This window comes from Rhincodon typus, chromosome 6, assembly GCF_021869965.1.
Source record: "Rhincodon typus isolate 14 chromosome 6, sRhiTyp1.1, whole genome shotgun sequence".
NCBI classification, from domain to species: Eukaryota; Metazoa; Chordata; class Chondrichthyes; order Orectolobiformes; family Rhincodontidae; genus Rhincodon; species Rhincodon typus.
The window spans coordinates 68,856,826-68,880,503 of record NC_063337.1 but is presented as its reverse complement, the minus strand read 5'-3'; the positions used below and the strand labels follow the sequence as shown (position 1 = coordinate 68,880,503).

At 40.6% G+C, this 23,678-nt stretch overlaps 1 protein-coding gene across 2 annotated transcripts in view; it reads left to right on the top strand.

Annotated features, from left to right (window-relative positions):
• Nucleotides 1-23,678, top strand: part of gpc5a (glypican 5a) — an 859,383-nt gene that overhangs the window by 278,995 nt on the left and 556,710 nt on the right. For both annotated transcript variants that reach the window (XM_048598178.1, XM_048598177.1), the window contains exons 4-5: nucleotides 11,343-11,476; nucleotides 18,232-18,357. In XM_048598178.1, the coding sequence (XP_048454135.1) occupies nucleotides 11,343-11,476; nucleotides 18,232-18,357 (260 nt within the window). The remainder of the gene's footprint in view (nucleotides 1-11,342; nucleotides 11,477-18,231; nucleotides 18,358-23,678) is intronic.

The window sequence follows — 23,678 nt, the reverse complement described above, 5'->3', positions numbered from 1 at the left end:
GTAACTTTGACGAATTAAACTGCCTTTGTTTTAATGTGAGGGACTTACAGGTAAGGCTGATGAACTTAGGGCATGTTTGGGAATTTAGGATTGAGAAGACATAACTATTATATTATTTCCATAGCTAAACTTGGCTGAGGGATGGAAGGGACTGGCAGCTCAATGTGCTGGGTTTCAGATGCTGTAGGATGGGTAGAAAAAGAGGCAAAAAAGGAAGGGGAGTGTGTTTATGACGAAGGAAAATATTACTGCTGTAACTACAGAAATTATTTTTGAAAAATTGTCCAGTGAAAATATATTAGTTGAAATTCAAAATAAGATGGAATTATCAGCTTGATGGGATTGTACCTTACACCTCCCAATAGTCCGAGGAAAATTGAGGAACAAATATGTAGGGAGATCTCAGATATATGTAAGAATAATAAGGTTGTAATAACAGGTGATTTTAATTTTCCAAACATTTACAGGGACTACTATAGTGTTAAAGCTTTGGATGATGAAGGATTTGTTAAATGGGTTCAAGAAAATTTTCTTTATCAATACGGAAATGTTCCTGCCAGAGAAGGAGCAAAACTTGACCTTCTCTTGGGTAATAAGACAGGGCAAGTGACTAAAGTGGCGGTAGGGGAACACTTTGAGTCTTGTGATCATAATTCTATTTGGTTTAAAACAGTTATGGAAAAGGATAAGCCTTCCATAAAAGTTAAAGTTTTAAATTGGAGTAAGGCAAATTTCAATGGTATGAGATAAGAACGTTCAAAAATTGATTGGAGTAGACTGTTCACAAATAAAGAGATGTGTGATAAGTGAGAGGCTTTCAAAAGTGCACCAATGAGAGTTCAGAGTCATAATGTTCCTGTTAGAGTAAAAGGTGAGGCTGGTGGGATTAGAGAACAATGGATGAATATAGATATTAAAGTTCTAGTCAAGAATTAAAAAAATACATTAGATATAAACAACTGGCTTCAAATGAATCTCTTGAACTAAATAAACTGTGTAGGGACATTCTTAAGAAGGAGATCAGGAAGGTAAAGAGAGGATATAAGATAGCCTTGGCAAATAAGTTTAAGAATAATCCAAAGAAATTCTACAAGTACATTAAGAGCAAGAGAGAGAGTCGGGCCCCTAAAGATCAAAGATGTGTTGAATCTCAGGACATGGAGAAATATTAAATGAGTATTTTGCATCAATTTTTACTTTGGAGAAAGAAATGGAGGCTAGGGAACTCAAGGAAATAAATATTGATATTTTGAAAACAGTTCACATCACAGAAGAGGAAGTGCTGGAATTCTTAGAAACTATAAAGGTGAATAAATCTCCAAGTCCTGATGTAGTGTACCCCAGGACTTTGTAGGAGGTTAGGCAGGAAATTACAGGATGCCTTCCAGAAATATTTATATCATCTATAAATATGTGTGAGGTACTGAATGACTGGAAAGTGAATAATATTGTGCCTTTGTTTAAGAAGGGATGTAAGGACAAGCCAATGTTGGATAAGTTGCTGGAAGTGATTCTGAAAGATAGGATTTATATCCATTTGGAGAGGCAAGGAACGATCAGGGATAGTCAGCTTGGTTTTGTGTGAGGGAACTTAGGTCTCACAAACTTGGTTGAGTGTTTTGAGGAAGTAACCAAGAAGACTGATGAGGGGAGAGAAGTAGACATTATTTACTTGGATTTTAGTAAAATTTTTGACAAGGTTCCACATAATTAGCAAAGTTAGATCACATGGGAATCAGTGTGAGCTTGTCAATTGGATACAAACTTGGCTTAATGACAGCAGACAGAGTGATGGTGGAGGGTTGTTTTCCAACTGGAGACCTGTGACCAGCAGTGTTCCACAAGATTCAGTGCTGGGTCCACTTTTCTTTGTCATTTATATAAATGGTTAAGATGAGGATATAGAAAGTATGCTTAGTAATTTTGTGGATAGCACCAAGATTGCTGGTATAATGGACGGTGAAGCAGGTTATCTAAAATTACAAAGAGATCTTGATCAATTGGGTCAATGGACTGAAGAATGGCAAATGGAGCTTAATAAGAATAAGTGCAAGGTATTACATTTTGGTTAAACAAACAAAGACAAGACTTATACAATTAAAAGTATGGCCTTGGGCAGTATTGTAGAACAGAGAGACCTCAGAGTTCAGGTACGTAATTCTTTGAAGTTTGCATCACATATATATGGTGGTTAAGAGGGCATTTAGATGCTTGCCTTCATTGCTCAGATCTTTGAACGTAGGAGTTGGGATGTTATATTGAGGATGTACAGGACGTTGGTGAGGCCACTTTTGGAGTACTTTGTCCAGTTCTACTCTCCCTGTTACAGGAAGGATATTAATAAGCTGGAGAGGGTTCAGAAGACATCTACCAGGATATTACTGGGAATGGAGGGTTTGCATTATAAGGAGGATATGCTTGGACATTTTTCACTGGAGCATAGGAGGTTGAGACGTGACCTTACAGAGGTTTATAAAATCATGAGGGATATAGATAAGGTGAAAGGCACTTTCCTAAGGTGGAGGATTTCAAGAGTAGTGGACATATGTCTAAGGTGAGAGGAGAAAGATTTTAAAAAGTCATGAGAGGCAATTTTTTTTTACATAGAATGGTTCGTGTGTGGAATGAATTTCCAGAGGAAGTGGTGGATGTGTTATAGTTACAATGTTTAAAAGACATTTAGATAAGTACATGAATAGGAAATGCTGGGAGGATTATGGGCCAAGAGCAGGCAGGTGGGACTAGTTTAGTTAGGGATTATATTCGGCATGGACTGGATGGACCGCAGGGTCTGTTTCTGTGCTGTATGACTCTATAACTCTATAACTGCAGATGCTGGAAATCAGAAACCAAAACAGAAATTGCTGGAAAAACCTAGCAGGTCTGGCAACATCTGTGGAGAGGAATCAGAGTTAACATTTCAGGTCCAGTGACCCTTCTTCAGAACAGACCCCTTAGCCACAGAATAATGTTGTGAACAGAACTGCACCCACACTTCCCTGCACCTCTGTTGCACACAACTGCTTGGCAAATCTTTGATCATATTCCTTTGACCTCCCTTCCACTCCACTTCTGCACAGAAAGAAGGGGAGCAGACTATTCGCCCTCTTGCCTCTAAAACCAGTTCCACTATTCTAACTCCTTAGTCCATCTGAACATGGTGATACTGAGCATACAGAGATTAAATGTACAGCAGGTTTCAGCAAGAATTATATTTTAAATAACTATCAGATTCAGACATTCATCAATAGCAAGTGACTTCAGGCTTTGTTGCCTTCAGAGACACCACTTGTATCATCTTCAGTAACGGTTGTGCCGTGTCATCTCCAAGGGATGAGGGGTTGCAGTTGTGCCTTTGGTCGATTGTATTCTTCCTACTGGTTTGGCCATCTTGCCCCGCAAGTATTGTTTGGAGAGTCTGTTAGGGGATGTGCCAGTCAGAACTGTCAAGCTAATCAATGCTGAGAGATGCAGTGTGAGGCTTGTAGCACCTTGATTTTTAGAGATTGCTGATGGATGATCATGGGCGTGTCCTGCTGTGGAGATATGGCACTGAGATATGGCATTTGGAGTTGCATTTACAGGCCTTGACCACACATTGTATAAAATGTTTTGTGGGTCCAGCCAGATTCTAGGGATTAAAATCCTGGCATTAACAGTTCTAACTTTCACATTCTACTGCTTTTTATCTATTACTAGCACCAGTACTGGGCGAAAGTGAGATTTGTACCAATGTGTCCACCTGAACCATGGTGTTCATGACAACCTCACAACTAGAGAAGTAAAGACAATTTTCAACTAGGGTGGGAAGGGATCAAATTTAGGGAGATGTGGTAAGTCAGAGTACATTAAAGGACAAAGAGAAACGTACATATATGGTAAATGATATATGGGCCCTGATTGGAAGAGGCAAAGAGTATTAATTCTAAGAGTTAGCCAACAGATAAGAATAGAATTTATTAAAAGAGGAAAGGACATAACTCAAGGTTCTATATCTGAATGCACATAGATATTGAAATAAAACAGATGAAGTAAGAGTGCAGATAAAAATGTATAATTCAATTTGATAGCATTACCGACATGGCTGTAGGGTGGCATGAATTTGGAATGGTACTGGACATTTAGGAATGACAGAAAAGGTGGAGGGTTGGTTCTGTTAGCTATTATTTTGTAAAAGGGTTGACTTAATTTCAGGGTACAACTTCAGTTCTGGACTCTTACGAGAAGCAGCTCGTTTAATAACCACTGATTATAGTAAAAGGCTCAGGCCTAAGCTTGATAGGGTAAAATTGGTTGAGAAAGAATTTATCTAGATTGGCTTAACATTTTTTGATTAGAAAATAGCTGCCTGAGTGAAGGCCTGATTAAATAGCCAGACATTTTTCAGGAAGGTCTAGGGATTATCAGAGGAGCCAAGGCCACCTTGCATGTTGACCAGGAAGCAATTCCACGTGTCTGCAAGGCCCACCCAGTGCCATTTGCATTACAGGCAAAAGTAGAGGCAAAAATCAGAAGGCTGGAAAACAAAGGAATCGTCAAACCAGTCCAGTTCGCGGGATGGGCGGCACCAGTTGTACTGATTGTGAAGCCCAGTGGATCAGTTTGCCTTTGTGGGTATTTTAAACAATGGTAAGCCACATTTTACAGCTGAATAAATACCCAGTGCCTCGCATGGAGGATTTATATGCAAAGCTGGCATGGGGTCTGTCTTTCACAAAAAGCTGGGCATGAGCCATGCATACTTACAATTGTGTTTAGATGAAGATTCCCAGAAGTATGCTGTAATGAATACCTAGAAGAGTTTGTACCAATATAAAAGGCTACCGTCTATTGTCAGCCTGTGCTATTTTTCTGCAGACTATGGAGAACATTTTACAAAGTTTCCCCCACATCGCCATTGATGTGGATGACGTGCTAATAACAGGGAAGATCGATAAAAAACACTTAGAGAACCCTGACATAGTCCTGAGACATTTCTCCCAAGTGGATATGCACCTTAGAAAGGAAAAATATGTGTTCTAGGTACGTTAAGTGATGTACTTGGGATACAGAGTCAAAAAGACTGGGTTATACCTGTTGAAAGATAAAGTGAGGGCTATCAAGGGTGTCCCGGCTCCCGCTTCAGTACCAGAGCTTAGGTTTTCCCTTGGGCTGGTGAGCAAACATGGAAAGCTCATACATAACATAGTCTCCATCCAAGGCCAGTCTTGGAAATGGTCACATAGCCAAGCAATATCCTTCAGAGAAGTGAAGAAACAACTGTCATCCTCGAAGGTGAGCACACTATGATCCCCAGTGAGATCTGGTATTGACATGCGATGTCTCCCTGTACAGCATTGGGGTAGTATTCGCTCAAAGGTGGCCCAATGGAGAGGAATGCCCAATAACATATACGTGCAGGATGTTGGCTAATGCAGAGTGAATATATGTCCAGATAGAGAAGGAATGTTTGGTGGTCATATTTGGAGTCAAGAAGTTCCACCAATACCTTTATGGATGTGTATTTATAATAATAATGGACCACAAGCACTTGCTAAGTCTAATTAAAGAAAACAAGGCCATGCCATCCATAACTTCAGGCCAAATTCAGCAGTGGGCTCTAATACTAAGTGCGTTTAATTATAAGTTGAAACACTGTCTGGTAGGCCAAGTAGCAAATGCAGATGCATGAGCCACCTCCCCCTGGCAGATACAATACCCATGGTACTGCCACCGGAAGAGTCTGTAATCATTTTAAATTTTCTGGACACACTTCCAGTCACAACTGATAATCTCAGATGTTGGATGCAGAAAGATACCATCCTGGCAAAACTGAAACAGCTGTTGGTGATGGGGGAAACAAAAGGACAATCACAACCAGAATTGAAACCTTTCTGAACCCAGTGAGACGAGATCACTGTAGAGGATGGCATTTTATTATGGGAAGCAGAGTGATTGCTCCCAGCAAAGGTCACCACCAGGTACTGGATGAACTCCCTCATGTCATCCAAGGATATTTAAAATGAAGACGTTGGCAAAAAATTATGTCTGATGGCCAGGACTGGATGCAGACGTAGCCACGTAAGTGGGACAATGCCCAGAGTGCTAACAAGGACAAAACTTACCACCAGCAACTTGCCCATATTCTTGGGAATGGATGGGTAAACCCTGGACAAAGTTACACATCGACTTTGCAGGTCCTTTTCTGGGCTCAATGTTCTTAGTCATTGTGGCCACCCATTTGAAATAGCTGGATGTGCATAGAGTTCATTTGTCAACACGTTAACAACGATGGAAAAACTGCATGCATGTTTTGCAATATGTGGATTCTCCAGAAGTGGTCACAGATAATGGGCCATCGTTTACCAACAGGGAATTTGAATGGTATTCATCATATAAAGAGAGTTCCATATCCATCATCCAATGGTCTAGCAGAATAAAGCAGTCCAAACTTTGAAAGCAAGCTTAAAGAAACAGCCTACAGCTTCATTAGATAACAAACTGCCTCAGTTCCCATTTGATTTTAGGATCACCCCTCATGCAACGGCAGGGATAGCTCCAACAGAGTGACTAATGGGGAGAAGATTCCGCACCAGGTTAAATCTGATCTTCCCGAACCTGAGGGGGTGGGTGAAATGGCATTAGAAATGCTAATGCTGGACACAAGCCTCCACTATACAAGAGAGACAGTTTACTTCAGGGGACGAAGTTTGATGTAGGAACTAAAGGAATGGCCCTGCATGGTAGGCATGGCTGACGCGAGGTCAGGTGTAGTGATATATAACGTTCGAGTAGGTGCGACGGTTCCAACCAAGCAAGTGGACCATATGAAAACTGCAAACTCGCAAGTGGCGCAGGAGCAAAATGTGCCCAGTTCCTCAACTGTCTTTCCGACAGTTCTGGAACCCATGGGTTTGCCGTCTTCATCAAGCATTGAAGATACCTCAGAATCTGAGATAGACACAGCAGATGTTCCTGCTTCAACTCCTCTGCTACCTGAAGAGGAGAATGATCTTCTTCCAAGATGCTCTGGGCATAAGAGGTGAGCTACTCTGCGTTACATGCTGCCTGTATCACAGGAAGAGTTGGTGGACCCTGACTGGTGCTAAATTGATCCAAAAAGAGCTACAAAAAAAGAACTGGCTTATGTCCTCATATTCAAAGTGGGAGGGATGTAGTGATTGTAAGGTCAGCCAGGTGAATATCATCAGATATGAATTCTCTGATTGGGGCTGTAAATCTGGTCCAATCACGGAGCCTGGGCTAACAGATAAAACAGGAATGTCAGACATCCTGTTCATACTGAGAGCTGGCTCTGAGGGAGCAAAGACTTTCCACATGAAAATAAAGGGTGAGTTGGTAATGGGATACCAGCCTCTGTGGAGTTATTTCAACCTCCTTACTGAATGGTAAACAGGTAAGAATGGAGGTGGACATGGCATGAAGGTTGCCTTGATACTTCAAAGTGTATGTCAGATGCAGTTGAGTCACATTTTGCTGCAACCCTCAAAAATTGTATTAAGAAAGTATGTAGGTGAAGTTGTGCCTTTCGAGATTGCATCAATGTGAATGTTCAGTTATATAGTCAATCTGAAGCTTAGTCCTTACATGTTCCTACTGAAAAATTTCCAGGTTTTATCCATCATGCTAGTGATGAATAAAGATTGATTGGTATACCCTTGTGGGGCTTTTAAGGTCACCCTTAATCTGGTACTTGGTACTTTGTGCTGAGCAGTATCCTGTGCATTTAATCAAAGATCTACTTATTGCATTAGCTAGAGGACAGCTTTTCAGTAAGATTGACCTTTGTTAAGCTTATCTCCAGATGAATGTAGATCCTGTGTTACAGAAATATTTGATGACTGTAACATATAAAAGATTATTCAAATGTAAGAGAGTTCTATTTGGAATCACATCTGCACCTGTGTTATTTCAACATGCTACGAATCAAATGGATTGGAAGGGATCCATTGTTATCTAGACAATATTTTCATCACAGAGAAAAGAAATGAGCATATCCACAATTTAGATGCTACTCCGTGGTGATTTGAAGGTTATGACCAAGGGAAAAACAAATGTGAGTTTTTCAAAATCTTCTCGAATATTTAGGCCACGTCATTGATGCTCTGGGACTACACACGTCACCTTCAAAAGTAAAAGCTATAATTGAGGTGCCAGCACCTAAAAATTTACTCTAACTCTGATCAGTTTTGGGCTTGCTAAACTACTATGGCTGGTTTATCCCAAATCTTGTGATCACTGTCAAGCATTGCACAATTTTATTATGCCAAAAGAGGAATTGGAAATGGGGAAATCAGAATGATTTCACGAGCCAGCGAGGTTTCATCAAAATCAGAACTTGTGGACAATTTTGACCCAAAACTACTGTTACAACTCATATGAGTTGCATCACCGTGTAGATTGGAGCAGGTGTTTTTCAGATATTATCTAATGATGTAGAGAAGCTAATTTTGCACCAAGATTGTTAAACAAAACAGAAGTTACTGTGAACAGAATGAGAAAGAGTTCTCAGAATCATTTTTTGGCAATAGATGATTCCATCAATATCTGAATGGCTGGGAATTTGTCCTTCTAACAAACTGCAGATCACTGAGCACAATATTTAGGCCTCCTATAGGGATAACTGTCTAGCAGTGAGCCATAGGGACATTGTCGCTATCAGTTCATACTTGTACAATTAGGTACCAACAATCCAACTTACATATGAATTTAGATGGGGTCTCTAGATTATTTTTACCAAATGAATTGGCTACAAACAGTGCTCATGTAGGTATTTTCGAATGAATAGAACACTTAGGAAATGGTAAGGCTAGTTACAAAATATGCTAGAAATGGAAAGTGCTGGACATGATACTTCGTGGCAAGACCATAGGAACAACTCTAGAATGGAAGCCACGTGTCACATGGAAGCTAGAATTATCCTTTCAAGCAGAATATCTCCTATGGGGAAGGAGGTTCATCATTCTACCACAGGTAAGGAAATGTGTGTTAAATCAACTATGCAAAGGTCACTGCAGCATAGTCAGAATGAAGGAGATAGCTAGAAGCTATATTTGGTGGCCAGGGCCTAACTCTGAAATTGAGGAGAAGACCGAAATATGTGCAGTTTGCACAAGAGTTTGCAATCTAACTCCATTAGTACCATTACACCCAGGGAATAGCCAGAAAGGCCATAGCAAAGAAGGCACATTGACTATGCTGGATCCTTTGAAGGCTGAATGTTTTTCATGGTGGTTGACACACATACTAAACAGCTTGAAGTTGTCATTTTGGAGGCTGTATCTTCAGAGAAAATCATTGAAAGGTTGGGGAAGATCTTTGCAGGGCTTGTATATCCAGAACAATTTGTGAGTGAAAATGATCCATGGTTTATATCATAAGAATTTACAGACTATCTAAAGCAGAATGGAATTCCATATATGTGATCAATTCTTCCTCAGCCATCCACAAATGGTTTTGCAGAAATATTTGTTTACACAATGAAAAATTCCTTAAGAGTAACTTCAGAACACGGATCACTGTACAAAAGACTGAGATGATTTTTGTAAACATACAGCAACAAATCCACTTGACAAATCAAAATTCTCTGGCATTGCTCATGGTAAAGCATTAGTTGCACATGGCATTTGATTGGCTGAAACCACCCATGACAAAAGACATTGTTGACAGGAAAGAACAGAATCAGCATTTTGAATGAGAAAACAAGGCCCAAGGCAATTTCCTAAAAGGTCAAGAAGTGTTGGTGAGGAGTTCCACTAATAGAGAGAAGTGGGTGCTAGCCACTATTGTAGCGCAGACTGGACCGGTCTCCTACACCATGCAGACGAGTGATCATGTATTACAGAGAAGACATCCAGATCACATCTTGGAAAGCAGACAACTGAAGATCCACAAATAATTTTTCAAATAGAGATTTGGACATACATGAGGAAAGAACAGTAACTGGAGCATCTGTGGGAACAGCACCTTAATGGAGAATACCATGATATTGTGTGAACTGACAAACAGAAAAAAAATGACAGATGATTTTCCTAGTACACCTAAAATGCTATAGGTTAAAGCCAAGGAGAAAAATAAACAGACAGCTGAAGTACACCGACAAGAATTGACAACCCTGGAATGGTTTAGCCATTGACCGTTGGAGAATGTTTTTGTTTTTGTTTTTGTTGCAAGGGCCTTTGATGTAAAGAGGGAGGTATTTTGAGTTAACGTTTAGGGTCTGGTGATCCTTCCTCAGTTTTGAGAAAGGGTCACCAGACCTGAAACGTTAACTCTGTGTTTTTTCCTTCACAGATGCTGTCAGACCTGCTGAGCTTTTCCAGCAACTTTGTTTTTGTTCCTGATTTACAGCATCCGCAGTTCTTTTGGTTTTTTGAGGTATTTTGAGTACTTATTTAAGTTTGCTGTATTGATCCTTTCAGTTTGATTGTGTGACATTATAATGAAACCATTGGCCATTTTGGAGGCAAACAGTCCAGTCTAGTTTGGTGCATTGTAGAACAAATTTATCCTTAAAAAAGGCTTCTGCTGTTGTTAAACATTTTGGTCTTCCATTCCTCTTGAAATGTAACAATCCTGTACTAACAAGGTGAATGGGGGATACATAGAAACCTCATAACTGCATTGTTGCTGTATAATTTCTTTGACTTTAACTGAAAGGATCAACGTTCTGCTTGACTTTGCCTTAGGCCTTAAACTACTAATCAGATTTATTGGAGGTGAAGTGGATAAATGCACAGGATTGAAAACAAACAGTCAGAAATTGCAGGCATTGTTACACTTGAAATATCAAAAAGGAAATGTGCCTTGGGCATTAACTCTGCAATTACCAATAATGAAGGAACAGAAATATCAGACCACAAAAAAAAATCCTTTTTCAATCCTAGGTGTCAGACAGGTTGTAAAATAACAGCTTGCAGCATAGGTCAAATGAGAATGACAAATATTGGTATTAACTAATTGTGAATGTGGTATTATAGCTAAAGTAATCTCATGTTACACTCTCCTTTATTTGACTAATTATCTGTGAATCAAGGACTGCAGATTAGTCATTACATTTCTAGAGCTTTGTAACCATTGTTTGCTGCCATTTTTCTTTAAAAAAATGAGATCAGCCTATGATCTCTGCTACTTTGTTTGTTTGTTGTATATAAATTCCAATAAGCCATATTGAATCGAATTAACTTAATGGAAAAACAGACCCACTATATTGAAGCTGACTTGACTTTAAGTCTTATGGTCCCTCAGCTACTCCAGTAAGCAAACAGTTTTGGAAATATTTTTCATTTTTGGATCGTATCTTAACGTTGTTGATTCCAAATCAGTCACCTTTTTCTTTTCAGGTAAATAGAGCCTGTGGACATCCTGTTCGAAAGCCTCCTCAAACTTTGGATTATCAAACAGATCCTTACAATGATAAACCTGGGCTGAAAATCATTCATAAAGAAGATGAGGAGACATTATCCAGCAGGAGAAAGTAAGATGCAGCAACGTCATTTATACTTACTAGTCCTCTGTAAAGGCAGCACCTAAATGTAACTGGTGTTTTAAATGTACATGCTTACAATATTTAAAGCGCAGGATAACAAAACATGTGTTAAGAGTCGGCATACATAAGTTTATTGAAGCAATATTCTGATGTTTTGGAACAATCCATGTGTCTGTCTTTTTATCTTGTAACGTTCAGTTTGCTTGCTCTATCAGGCACTGAGTGTCTGCGAATTAGAGACCCTCCTGAGAGGAACTCTGCAAAAATTTCTTTGTCACTCTCCTGATATGGCTTTTGGTCTGCTTTTGGTCCTAAGTGGCAATTGGATAAGGCCCTTCAGTAAACATTAATTATCTAGCTCTTGGGCTTCAGTCAGCATCGGGATGGAAAGACCTTCATAGACCTTCTGATGGGAGAGGCAGGATCCAGACTTGCAAGCCTCCAGCCTGATTTTAGTAACCCTCACCAGCAAACTAACCATGGAGGACTGCATTACATTCCATACATTGAATTAGCAGGACAGCGGGATGCTTGCTAAAAATAGTAATGTAAAATGATTGAGTGTTTGTACAGCAGAGACTGTTGGAAGAATGTATGACACAGAATCTACGTTGCACAGCTGGGCAAAAGCGCAAAAGAGTTGTTGGCAGTCTTCACAGTGTGCACAAATTGGCAGCAACCTGGAAGGTGTGGTAAAGACAATTTACAAGTTGTTCCCTTTTTTTTACTGCATGTGCAGTTTCACACCAAGAAACTTTAAAGGTGCTGTGCATTAAAATAAACTGGCTGTACATAAAAACAACATTTATATGGTTATTGGACGTCAGTCAAAGGATCTTCCTCCGAGATTGGCAAACAACAGACATGCTGTGTGAAATCTGCCCAGTCACTGAATGATGTGGACACTGGGGACAAAATTAGACAAATTGCATGAGATTGACATAAGGAGATTCTCAATGTCAAGAGCAAAGTATCCTATTTTCCAACCAAATGTTAAACAGCAAGGCAAGAATATTGCTAGTGAGCGGTAAGATGCCTCTAAAAATTTCACCTCATTATTACGCAGTTTCCCATTCTCCCAATTACTGGGTAGAAACAAGTACCAGGCAACTCCAGCTTGCCACTTACTCCTAGACATTTGTCCCAACATTTTTTTAGGACATGCTTCATGGGAGTCAACCACATACACTCCCCGTCCATAAATGTTGGCATTGAACATGTACCAGCCTCGCTGCACCCTCATGGCACATCTCTGATCCATTTGCAAGACCGTTCTGAACTTCAGTGCTGCATTTTGGAATGCACTGTTACCTTTGACTGTAATGGTGCTATCAATAGATGTGAAGCTGGAAAAGCACAGCAGGTCAGAAAGCATCCGAGGAGCAGGAAAGTCCATGTTTCAGGCCAAAACCCTTTGTCAGGACTGGGGACGGGGAAGGAAGTCCAGAAGTAAATAGAGGAGAGGGTTGGGGCTGGGGGAAGGGTAAAAGATGGTGCTAGGTGGATACAGGTTGGGGGTTATTGTGATTGACCAATGAGAAGGATGGAGCGAATAGGTGAGTAGGAAGATGGACAGATTCGGTCAGATCAGGGAGGCGAGGGGGAGGGCTGGACATGGGATAAGGCTGGGAATGGAGGGATTTTGAAGCTGGTGAAGTCAATATTGAGGCCACTGGGCTGTAAGTTCCATAGGTGAAATATCAAGTGTTGTTCCTCCAGTTTATATTTGGCCTCATTCTGGTAGTGGAGGAGGCCAAGGATGGACATGTCACCAAGGGAGTGGGAGGGGCAATTAAAATAGATGGCAACTGGAAGGTCAGGTTGGTTGATGCTTGCAGAGCGCAGATGCTCTGCAAACCAGCCTCCAAGTCTGCGTTTGGTCTCCCCGATCTAGAGGAGACCACATTAGGAGCAATGGATACAATAGATCAGGTTGGATGAAGTGCAGGTGAATCTCTGCCAGATCTGGAAGGATTGTTTGGGGCCTTGGAGGGAGGCAAGAGGGGAGGTGTGGGGGCAGGTGTTGCACCTCTTGCGGTTGTAGGGAAAGGTACTAGGTGTAGAGGAGAGGTTGGTGGAGAGTGTAGAGCTGATGAGGGAGTCGCAGAATGAACAGTCCCTGTGGAAAGCAGACTGAGTGGGGAAGGAAATATTGTTTTGGAGGTGGAGTCTGATTGTAGGTGGCAGAAATGTCAGGGGATGATGCGATGGATTCTGAAGTTGGTGGAGAGGTTGCACTGCAAGAGGTGGAACACCTGCCTCTACAGCTCCCCTCTCTCCTCCGTCCAAGGCTCCAAGCAATTAGTCCGGATCCGGCAGAGGTTCACCTGCACTTCATCCAACCTGATCTATTATATCCATTGCTCCCAATGTGGTCTCCTCTATATTGGGTAGACTAACTGCAAACTCGAGAATCTGTTCGCGGAGTATCTGCGCTCTGCACACATCAACCAACCTGACCTTCTTTGTTGCCTCCATTTTATTCCACCTCCCACTCCCCTGGCAACATGTCCATCCTTGGCCTCCTCCACTGCCAGAGTGAGGCCAAATGTAAAGTGAGGAACAACATCTGATATTTCACCTTGGAAGCTTACAGCCCAATGGCCCCATCTCCTTACTCACCTATCTGCTCCACCCTTCCCACTGACCAATCACAATAACCCCCTACCTGCATCCACATATCAACATCCCATCTACCCTTCCTCCAGCCCCGCCCCCTCCCTCCATTTACTTCTGGGCTCTGACCCCACCCCAGTCTTGACAAAGGGTTTTGGCCTGAAACATGGACTTTCCTGCTTTCGCATGCTGTCTGACCTGCTGTGCTTATCCAGCTGACATCTATTGATTCTGGCTTCCAGCATCTGCAGTCCGTGCTGTTTCCAAGTCACTGTAATGCTGCTGCCAGGACACTTTGTGTGCAGGGAGAGGCACCCAGCTCATGAATTTGACCTGCATATCAGCGATCTTTGCTTGCTGTCTTACCTATCACTCATGTTATACTAGCTTGATTGCTTACACAGCCCGTGCCTTGGTTTGCCTTGCCTTTTTGTGCTTTCTGCTCTTGGCCAGAGTTTAAAAGTTCTCCATACTTCCGTCTCGACTTACCTTTCAATGTGGACACAGAGCCAGGCGGTTTTTCATAGTTGTCAGCTTTCATCAGTCAAAAGATTGGACATGCTGTTGCATGTCACTGTGCTATGTCAATTTCATATTGCACCATTTACCAGCAGCTTAAGCAGCACCCACACTGCATGTGCATCAACCAGACCTGCCTAGCCCTGTGAGTCCATTACAACCAGTCCTGGGAGTCAATGTGTCAGACAGGGAGCTGCATACAGAGCAATCAGGAGCCTGGTTGTCCATTAGATGGGGCTGTCTTTTCCAAATCAATCAAGGTGGTGGGCCTTCTCAGTCCTGTGGTTTCTATTCACTCTAAATCAAGGAGGAAGAGACAGCTGCTCTGGTGTGGTAGGGAAGTTGGGGAACTTATTTGTGGGGATTAAAGTCAGCATGTTGGGATACAGAAACGGACAACAATTATAAAGGGAGGCGAATCAATCTATAAGTAGGTGGGTAGAGTCATGCATGGGAGTGAAAGTAACATCAAATATAGGGGTCATTGACAGTCAGCACTACCTGGGCTTTGATGAGGGGACATAGTACAAAGTGCTACAATGTCTGGTATGATGGCTTAAGGTGTTGGGGCTCAAGAGGTAAAACATGGAGACGACCAGTTAAGTAAACGGGTTGGCTGGGAATGTTGGGAGATTTAAAGCCAATGCAGTTGAAGTAGAGGGAACTGTGAAGATTTTGGAGTCACTTAGACAGAGAGGCTGAGTTTGTGACTCACTCTGTGAAGCAGGTTTACAAAGTTGTTTCCTGAACTTCTGAGGTTAAGTTATGAGGAGTGGCTTTATTTAGAAAGTTAAGGTGTGATCTAAACGACGCCTTCAGGAGATGATCAGGAAAAGACAGGGTAGATAAAGATTAACTATTTCCAGTAGTTGAAGATTCTAGAGCCAGGAGGTATAGAGGAAGAATTAGGGGCAGGAGATTCAGGAGAGATGTTAGAAAGGACTTCTACATGCAAAGGGTAGTGGAGGTTTGGAACTTTCTTCCTCAGATGGTAGTCCATGCCAGTTCAGTTATTAAATTTAAATCTAAGATTGACAAATTTTTATTAAGCAAGGGTATCCAAGGACATGACCCCAATGTAGCCAAATGGAGTTAGGTCATAGATCAGCCATGATGTTATTGAATGGTGAAACAGGCTCGAGGGGTTGAAAGACCTACTCCTGTTCCTCTGTTCCTATGTTCTTATGTTCCTAATTGCAATTGCTATTTGATTCCATCATCATCCAAATAACAAATATGTAATGGAAATGAAAATGGCTGCCACCATACCCAGTATAGCTGGGGTAATTGTTTTGTTCTTTAGTATTATGCAATGTGAGGCCTTTCAAAGGGCAATAGCATTAAACAGACACCCATATAGTAAAGGAAAGTTACCTGGAAGCACTGAATGCTATATGTAACTTTAGGCATTAACTTACTGTGTCGAGTCAGAATCCATGCCCAAGCACATTTGGTCAGATTATGTAGCATTGGGAAACAATCTCCACTTATGTCTGTGATGCCCAGGCAATTTAATGCAGCCTGGAAGATTGACTCTAGTTGTCAAAGCTGCAGTCACCTCCAAGTTCCTAGTCTGCACATAGTGCACTGAGTTGCTCACTTCACACCTTGCACCATGAAACATTGTACGAAGAAGAGCTAGTCTCTGTACATTAATTCTTGCACCATATTTACAAGTGTGAGAATGTATTTATAATGAAGTGTCAACCATATCACTTGTGTCCTTGGGTCTTCTTCTTTTCCCTTGCAGTATGATTGGTGCAGTATCAGGATCTGGAGCTGATTGGAGGGAACCTGCCCTACAATGGAATTTAGTTGGCTTTGGGTGTTTAGTCAAGTGGCCCTGGGAGCACTTGTGGCTAGTGGACGCAGATGTGCTACAAGTGTACTGTTCAGAAGAAGGGGTACCCTCCTTGTCTTGATCTCCCACAGGGCTGTGAGTGGCAGGCAGGGTGGAGGTGGATGGCCTAACTCCTTCTGGTGAATCCTGAGGAGACTTCTTGGGGAGGACTTTATGTAGTTCCTCCTCTGGCTGGGTGCCTACTGGCACTGCCCTGTTGCCTTATGAGGAAGGTGTGCCTGAAATCTCTCATCTTGAAACTGTTAATAATACACTCGCAGTGGTAGTTGGAGAGCAGCATGGCAATGGACAACAGTTCTAACTTTATTATTGGGATATTGGTGTTTTGGCATTATCACAGGAGCAGGTATATCCTCACTCGCCTAGTCCAGAATTGTCTGCTCGTAGGGTGTGAGAAGCTGAATGTAAGTCAACCCATCACTTGGCCTGGCTCCCACTGCCTTTGTAAGCTATATTCTCTTCAATAAAACAAAGAGAAGGATTGAGTGAGACGAAAATGGGTGCCAGAGCTGTTAGTTGGTTCAGGTGGGGGAAAGGTGGTGAGGTGTCCCAAGTCAGTGAGTAGACAGTGCAGAGGGCACATAAGCATAGTATTGTGCTGAGATTTGGAGTGGGTGAGAGCAAGTGAGGTGGGATTTTGCATGACACAGTGAGTGGTTGATCATGAGCCACGGGATCATAGGATGCAAAAGCAGAATTAGAGTGAGTATGAATAGCAGATAGAAGATGGAGTCACTTATCCTTGTAAAGTGGAGAAGGCCATTTGACCTTTCTTCATTGCAAGATGTTCTTCACAGTGACCCAGGTGGCAACTTCAGAACAGGCTGGCTGGGTCTGTTGTCATGGTATCCTCTGCTGGTCCTGAGGAAAGACCATCTCCCAGAACCTCCAGGTCCTCATTGGGAATGCAGAGTGCCAATTTGCATTTGTCTGATGTGTATGAGGAAATTGACAGGACTCATACAAAGCAGCTCTGGATGACTGGTGAGTAGTTCCAACTGCAGTGAGATGGAAGGTATGATAAGTTGGGTACAATAGAGAAGCATGGCACTGGAAATAAGGTGGGTTTGGGAAGATAGCATGAGAAATCTTGTTAGGACTCTGAGAGAGCCCTCCATGAAACTTGCCAAGATTGGTACTTAACCGATTTTTGGTTAAAATTTAGTCCCCCAATTCTCCATATCTGACTTATTTTAGGTGAATGGGTTTGATAGCAATAACCAAGAAAATTCCATTCTGTTCTAAGATATTTTCTGTCTGACTTGACCTGGATCAAGTTCAGTGAAAGTGGCATTGTTTCCTCAGAGACATGCGTGTTTTAAGCAGAATGCTTTAGCTTCACTTTTTTCTTTGAAACCATATTTTCTAATGATTTTGCAATCAGGAAATTAATATAACAATATTATGAGCCAAGGAATGGTACAGATATACAGATATTCAGCCTACAGTTATTAAATCCTGTAAATTATTGTTTCTGATGTTAGCAAATGAATATCCTTGGTATGACATTTCATTGATAATTAACAGATTAATGCCGATATTTTATAGCAGATAAAGCATTGTCACCAACTGTGGAAGCCCTTCATCAACCAATATCATTATCTGACATTTCTACTTTCAATTTTTTTTTTTCATTTCCATCTCAAACAAATATTGTGTGATCCATTTGCTAATTTGACAAAAAAATTTGCAGTACTTTGGCAAATAATACATTTTTCTAACTCAAGATATGTTCTGTTTGTTTCAGAGAGTTCATCAATAGTCTACGATTATACAGGACTTTATATGGTGGATTGACCAATCAATTGTGTGTCAATGATTTGGCAGCTGTTGATGGATTAACATGCTGGAATGGAGAAGATCTCGTGAATAGGTGAGAGAGACTGTTCTATTTTTGAGACTGTGAGCTGGAGGATAATCACTTCCCAAATCTAGTAAATGAATGCTTTACTATTCAGCTTGTTTGATCATCATGGTTTGTTATTCCATATTATATTGCTGGATATAGTTAATATTGGTGGATTTATAGTAGAGGTAAGATTAAAATCCCTAAGAATAAGTTCCATTTGTTCAACAAACACCATTTGGAATGAAATTGTAATTACTGTACCTTCATGTTTATAAATATCAAGGTATAATTTCAAACAGATGTGCCAGTCATAACTGGAATATAAACTGTGAAATTTGCAATCTTTATTTGTCAGGTTTTATAGATTTTTATAAAAGGTTTCTTTTCAACATGATCTTAGGTGTCATTGATCTTTCTTGAACCTTACAAACCTCTGGCATTAATATATTTTGATTAGCAAAATAATATTTAATATTTTGGATGGAGTGTGTTTGAGGTTTCTTGTTATTAGCAAAATTTTTCATTTATTATATACAGACTGTGATTAGTTTTGTCCATGCTGTTTTATGAATTGTATTCTATATCATTCAGTTTTCTTACATATTGTCAGTCTATGTTACATTAGAAGTTGTTTCAAAATTACTAAAAATGCAAGGTGGCATGGAATGCATTAAGTTACATGACTAATTGAGCATAATGAAGGCACAGTGGATGTTACATGACAGCTCCTTATGCAATTCTCAAAATATCCTAATGTTGCTATCAAGAAAAGGTTGTAACATTGTATGATGTGTGAAAGTATGTAGAACAAAGAAAATAATACAAAGAATACAAGAAAACAATCAGGAAATCCTTTGGTGATGCATATTTTTGAAACTGAACAAGGAAAATATGTTTTGGATGTTAGTGGTCTCTCTACCAGTCAATGTACTTGTAGATGTAGATGTGAAATTAAAAGTAAAACAATTGTTGGAAGCATAATATTTTAAAAGAAATTGCTAACTGAAGTGACACACAGTGCCACCAATGAAGAAAAGGATCAGAAATTCAAGATTGATCTTTGACAGGGAGCTCATTACTGTACAGTTCTATCTTTAGCCATTCATTGATATCATTTCACTTTCATCCTATTCCATTTCCTTCACTTCTGATGATCCAGTGCCTTTAATGGCGGTGCATTTTAGCCCTAAATGCGAGTTAACTGCCGATATAAAGCCCCACTGCCCATCCCATAAGCACATCTGCTGTTTTTATTTCTTCATTGAGCAGTGTATCTTTTCCCTAATTAGACTTCCAAACTCTTGAATTTCAGTGACAGCTTGCACCAAAGTGTTGGCTCAATTCCAGCACTTAGTCACCCAAAGTACGACAGTGGCAGTATAGCTGTTATTACCAACTACATCATGCCATCACCATTTAGTCCTCTAAACACCTTCTCCTTCATTAGGTATCTCATATTATTCTACACCTCACTCCTCTCAAAACCTTCATTCTGTGCTGGCAACATAAGTCAATTTTTCCATGAGCTATATTCATTGCATTCCTCCCTCAACCTTTGTACTGGTTGATTTATTAGCGTCAGTGATTTCAATATTCATTTCAATTCATTTATATTCATCATTCTGAGTTTATTGTCCTTGTCTCTTCTCTTACCCTTTTGCTTCATGTAAATTCATGACTACTCAGTTGAACTACCACCTCATGTAGCTTCGCTACTCTCATTTTATCAATAGTAGATAAGTCATGTCTGACCACTTGCTTGTTTTGCTCTTCAACCACAACTCCTTCATCCTCCCACCCCACTTCTCTGTCTACACTGGGAAAAGAAAATGCTCTCCTAATTCACTTACAACAGCATCTCCAGAAATCCTGCTCTTTACCCCATATTTGCAAAGACATTTACTGTTGTGAAGCTGCTCAACTGCATCACATGCTTGTTTTTGATACTTTAGTTCCCACGCCTGAGCTTGGTGTCAAATGTTGTTTAACAGTACTCCAGTATAGCACCCTAGAAGTTTTACTATGCTAGAAGTACTGTATGAGTACATGGTATTGCACTGTGTGCATGAACTCAGGAATATCTGAGTTATAAGGTAATTTTAAAGGAATATCAGTGAGCATTTGAAAATTTCTCCAGCATAGCCAAATTATGTAACAAAGGTATCAGTCAGCTGACCCTTCATAATGTCAGGAATTCGTTTGGACTACCAATATGAGCAGCTGTTTTTCTGCAGCAGCCCATCTTCCATTTCTTCGACATGAAAACCTCAATAGATAAATTGTTAGCCTATTGAATTTATCTTCATACCAAAAGCCACTTCCATCCTCATGACACTACTCCGTCTCTTAACTGTCTCATTTTCTCAATGTAGCTTTTTCCTTAGTTCCACAAAACTAGTGTGGCATTTCATCAGATTCCTTCTGCTGTTATTCCTCAGTAGAACTCCTGAGAGCTAATTTGAAACTAACTGTTTGTGTCAACCTTTGTTTTTAGCATCCTGGTTACCCTTTATCACTTCATTATAATTCCTACCTTTCTCCACATCACTTTATTTCTTGTAGTGTTTCCCTAGCATGTCCTTTATGGCTGTTCTCCATCAGCTTTCCCTCCTAGTGGATGTAATGCCAGACAGAATTTTTCAAAGTCACTAATCCTCATTTACACAGAAATAATACATTCCAATTACTGTACCTTGCTTTCTTTATTAAGAAGCCATGTTGTTAATTTGAAAATGAACATTTTTGCTTTCCTGATATCTATAAACTTTGCAATAGATTAATCATTGCTTGAGTTTCACTTTCAAACTTGCTTATGTAGCCAAGGTTTTGGCTTAAGTGCATTTCTCATATTCTTAAAACAGTTTTTAAACAGTTTAAAGTGTAATACTGTAGTTGCTAGCTGATGCCGCTGTCAAATCAAACTATTTTCACTGTTCCAATTCAGTAGTGAACCACTACTTCAATTTTCTTCCAAAATTCTATCATTGCTGCTGTTGCTGCTCCTATCCAAATATCAGTCACTTGTTTTTTCCTCTCCTTGAAGCAAAGCTGTTTCCAGACCAAGTCACTTTCCTGTCCCAACTGATGTTTGATCTTCACAATTCATCTGTCCAAAGCAGTGAAACTTCACAAAACATTTCTCTTGGGTGTGAGACACATTCTCTGAATTGCCTGGAATATTTTCTGTTCTGCAAAAAAGTTTAGAAACAGTAACTACAAATCTAAGGTTTTAGAGTGTATTTGTAGCTTGGGTTGTGGATGTTGTGGTTGGTTGGCTTGCCGAGCTCGTTCGTTGTTCCGCAGATGTTTCATTACCCTGCTGGGTAACATCACCAATGCAGCCTCTGATGAAGCGCCGTTGTGTTTTCCTGACTGTTATTTAAACTCTGGGGTCAGTTGAGCTGGGTTACCTCACTTCCGGTTTTCCTTCACAGTGGAGTGTATATGGGGTCTAGCTCTGTATTTGTTGATGCTTTCTTAGTGGAGAACTAGGCATCTAGGAATTCCCGTGCTTGTCTCTGCTTCGCCTGTCCCAGGATCCTGGTGTTGTCCCAATCGAATTAGTGGTTTTCCTTATCCATGTGGATTGAGATGAGTGGGTATTGGTCATGTCATTTTGTTGCTCGTTGATGTTCATGTACTTTTGTGGTTAATTTCCTTCTTGTCTGTCAAATGTAATGTTTGTCGCAGTCTTTGCAGGGAATCTTGCATACAACATTGGTCCTGTCCATAGTGGGTAGTGGGTAGTGGGTCTTTGGTTCAGGTTAGCAGTTGGTGTAGGGTTGATGTGGGTTTGTGTGCTTCTCTGAAGCCCAGTGGTCGTAGGAGTCTTATGGTCAGTTCAGATGTGTTCTTGATGTATGGTAGTGTGTGATCAAACCACATGAAAGAGTTGTTAGTCATCACCAACAACCACCTCCCCCCCACCCCCAGCCCCTACCAAAAATCCAACACGCATTTATAGAATCTGTGCTGGAGATTACAGTCAACCCCGTTTTAGAACATACACTGTGTGCAGGATCTGTAGACTTCTGGCCTCTATTTGTTGAAATAAAAGCATATTTTTAAAAAATGTTGATAGTATCTGATGGTTTGATTTTAAGAAGGTTGAATCTTGTAAATTGACAACATAAAGCAAGGATGGGGGAAAAATCTTTGAAAGACAATTGTCAGAATACAAAGATAATACATCAGTTGATGTCAGGTAGAAGAATGTATCTTAAAAATTTTTAAGGAAATACACAGCAATGCTGAAAGCCTGAAGTATTAGTATAAAACGCAAAAAATAGTCAGAAGGGCAAACAGCATCAGTGGAACGTAAAACAGAATTACCATTCATTCAGAGAGCTGGTGCAGATGTGATAGACTGAATGGCCTCCTTGTGCATGACAGTTCTGTGATTTTAGATCAATGACCTTTAGCCAGAACTAGATGAGGTCAGGTTTTAAGCAACTACAGCCCATGGCAAAGATAGTGATGCTGTATGGACAAACAGGATGAAAATTCTATGACAGGATTGAAGACAGGACAGTACCTTTACTTTGGGGGGGAAAGAAATTGGAAACAGCGATTAGGATCTGAGATTGTTGAACTTCAAGTTGAGTCAGTAAGTTTGCAAAGTATTTCAGGGAAAGATGTGATTTGCTTCCTTGAGTATCTACTGAGCTTCATTCAAGCACTGCAGGAGGCTGGGGATAGTGTTTGGAGTTAAAATTGGACAGCAACTTACAACAATAAATGACTGACAGCTCAGAGTTATACCTGCCAACTGAATGGGGCTATTCAGCAATATGATCATCTGATCTCTGTTTGTATCCCCAGTGTAGTGGAGACCTCATTGAGAGCACAAAATGTAGTATATTCAATCAAATGAAATACATATAAATTACTGTTCCATCTGGAAAGAGGGGAGAAGGTGAAAGAATAGATGTTGTAGCTTCTGCACTGTCATGGGAGTTGCTGGGAGGTTGGCAGAAGAATAAATCAGCACTAAGTGGAGGTTTGGTCGCCTCAGAATGCTAAAGGGAAGGCGAGACTAAGGTATGCATCATATTGAACATGGTGGAAATATCAGAAAATGATCTGTTGAACACAGAAGCTGATGGATTGGAAGATGAGGACAAGAGAAAGCTATTTCAACCCTGTGTCTGGTGTTAATGGGAAGAAAGAATACATTTTGAAAGCACTGGAAGGTGGATGCAATAGAAAAACTGGGAGGATGGAAGAAAGGTGGGATGGAAGGATGTGATATAGAATGAAATGTAATCCAGGATAACAAGGTGTAGAGCTGGATGAACACAGCAGGCCAAGCAGCATCAGAGGAGCAGAAAAGCTGACGTTTCGGG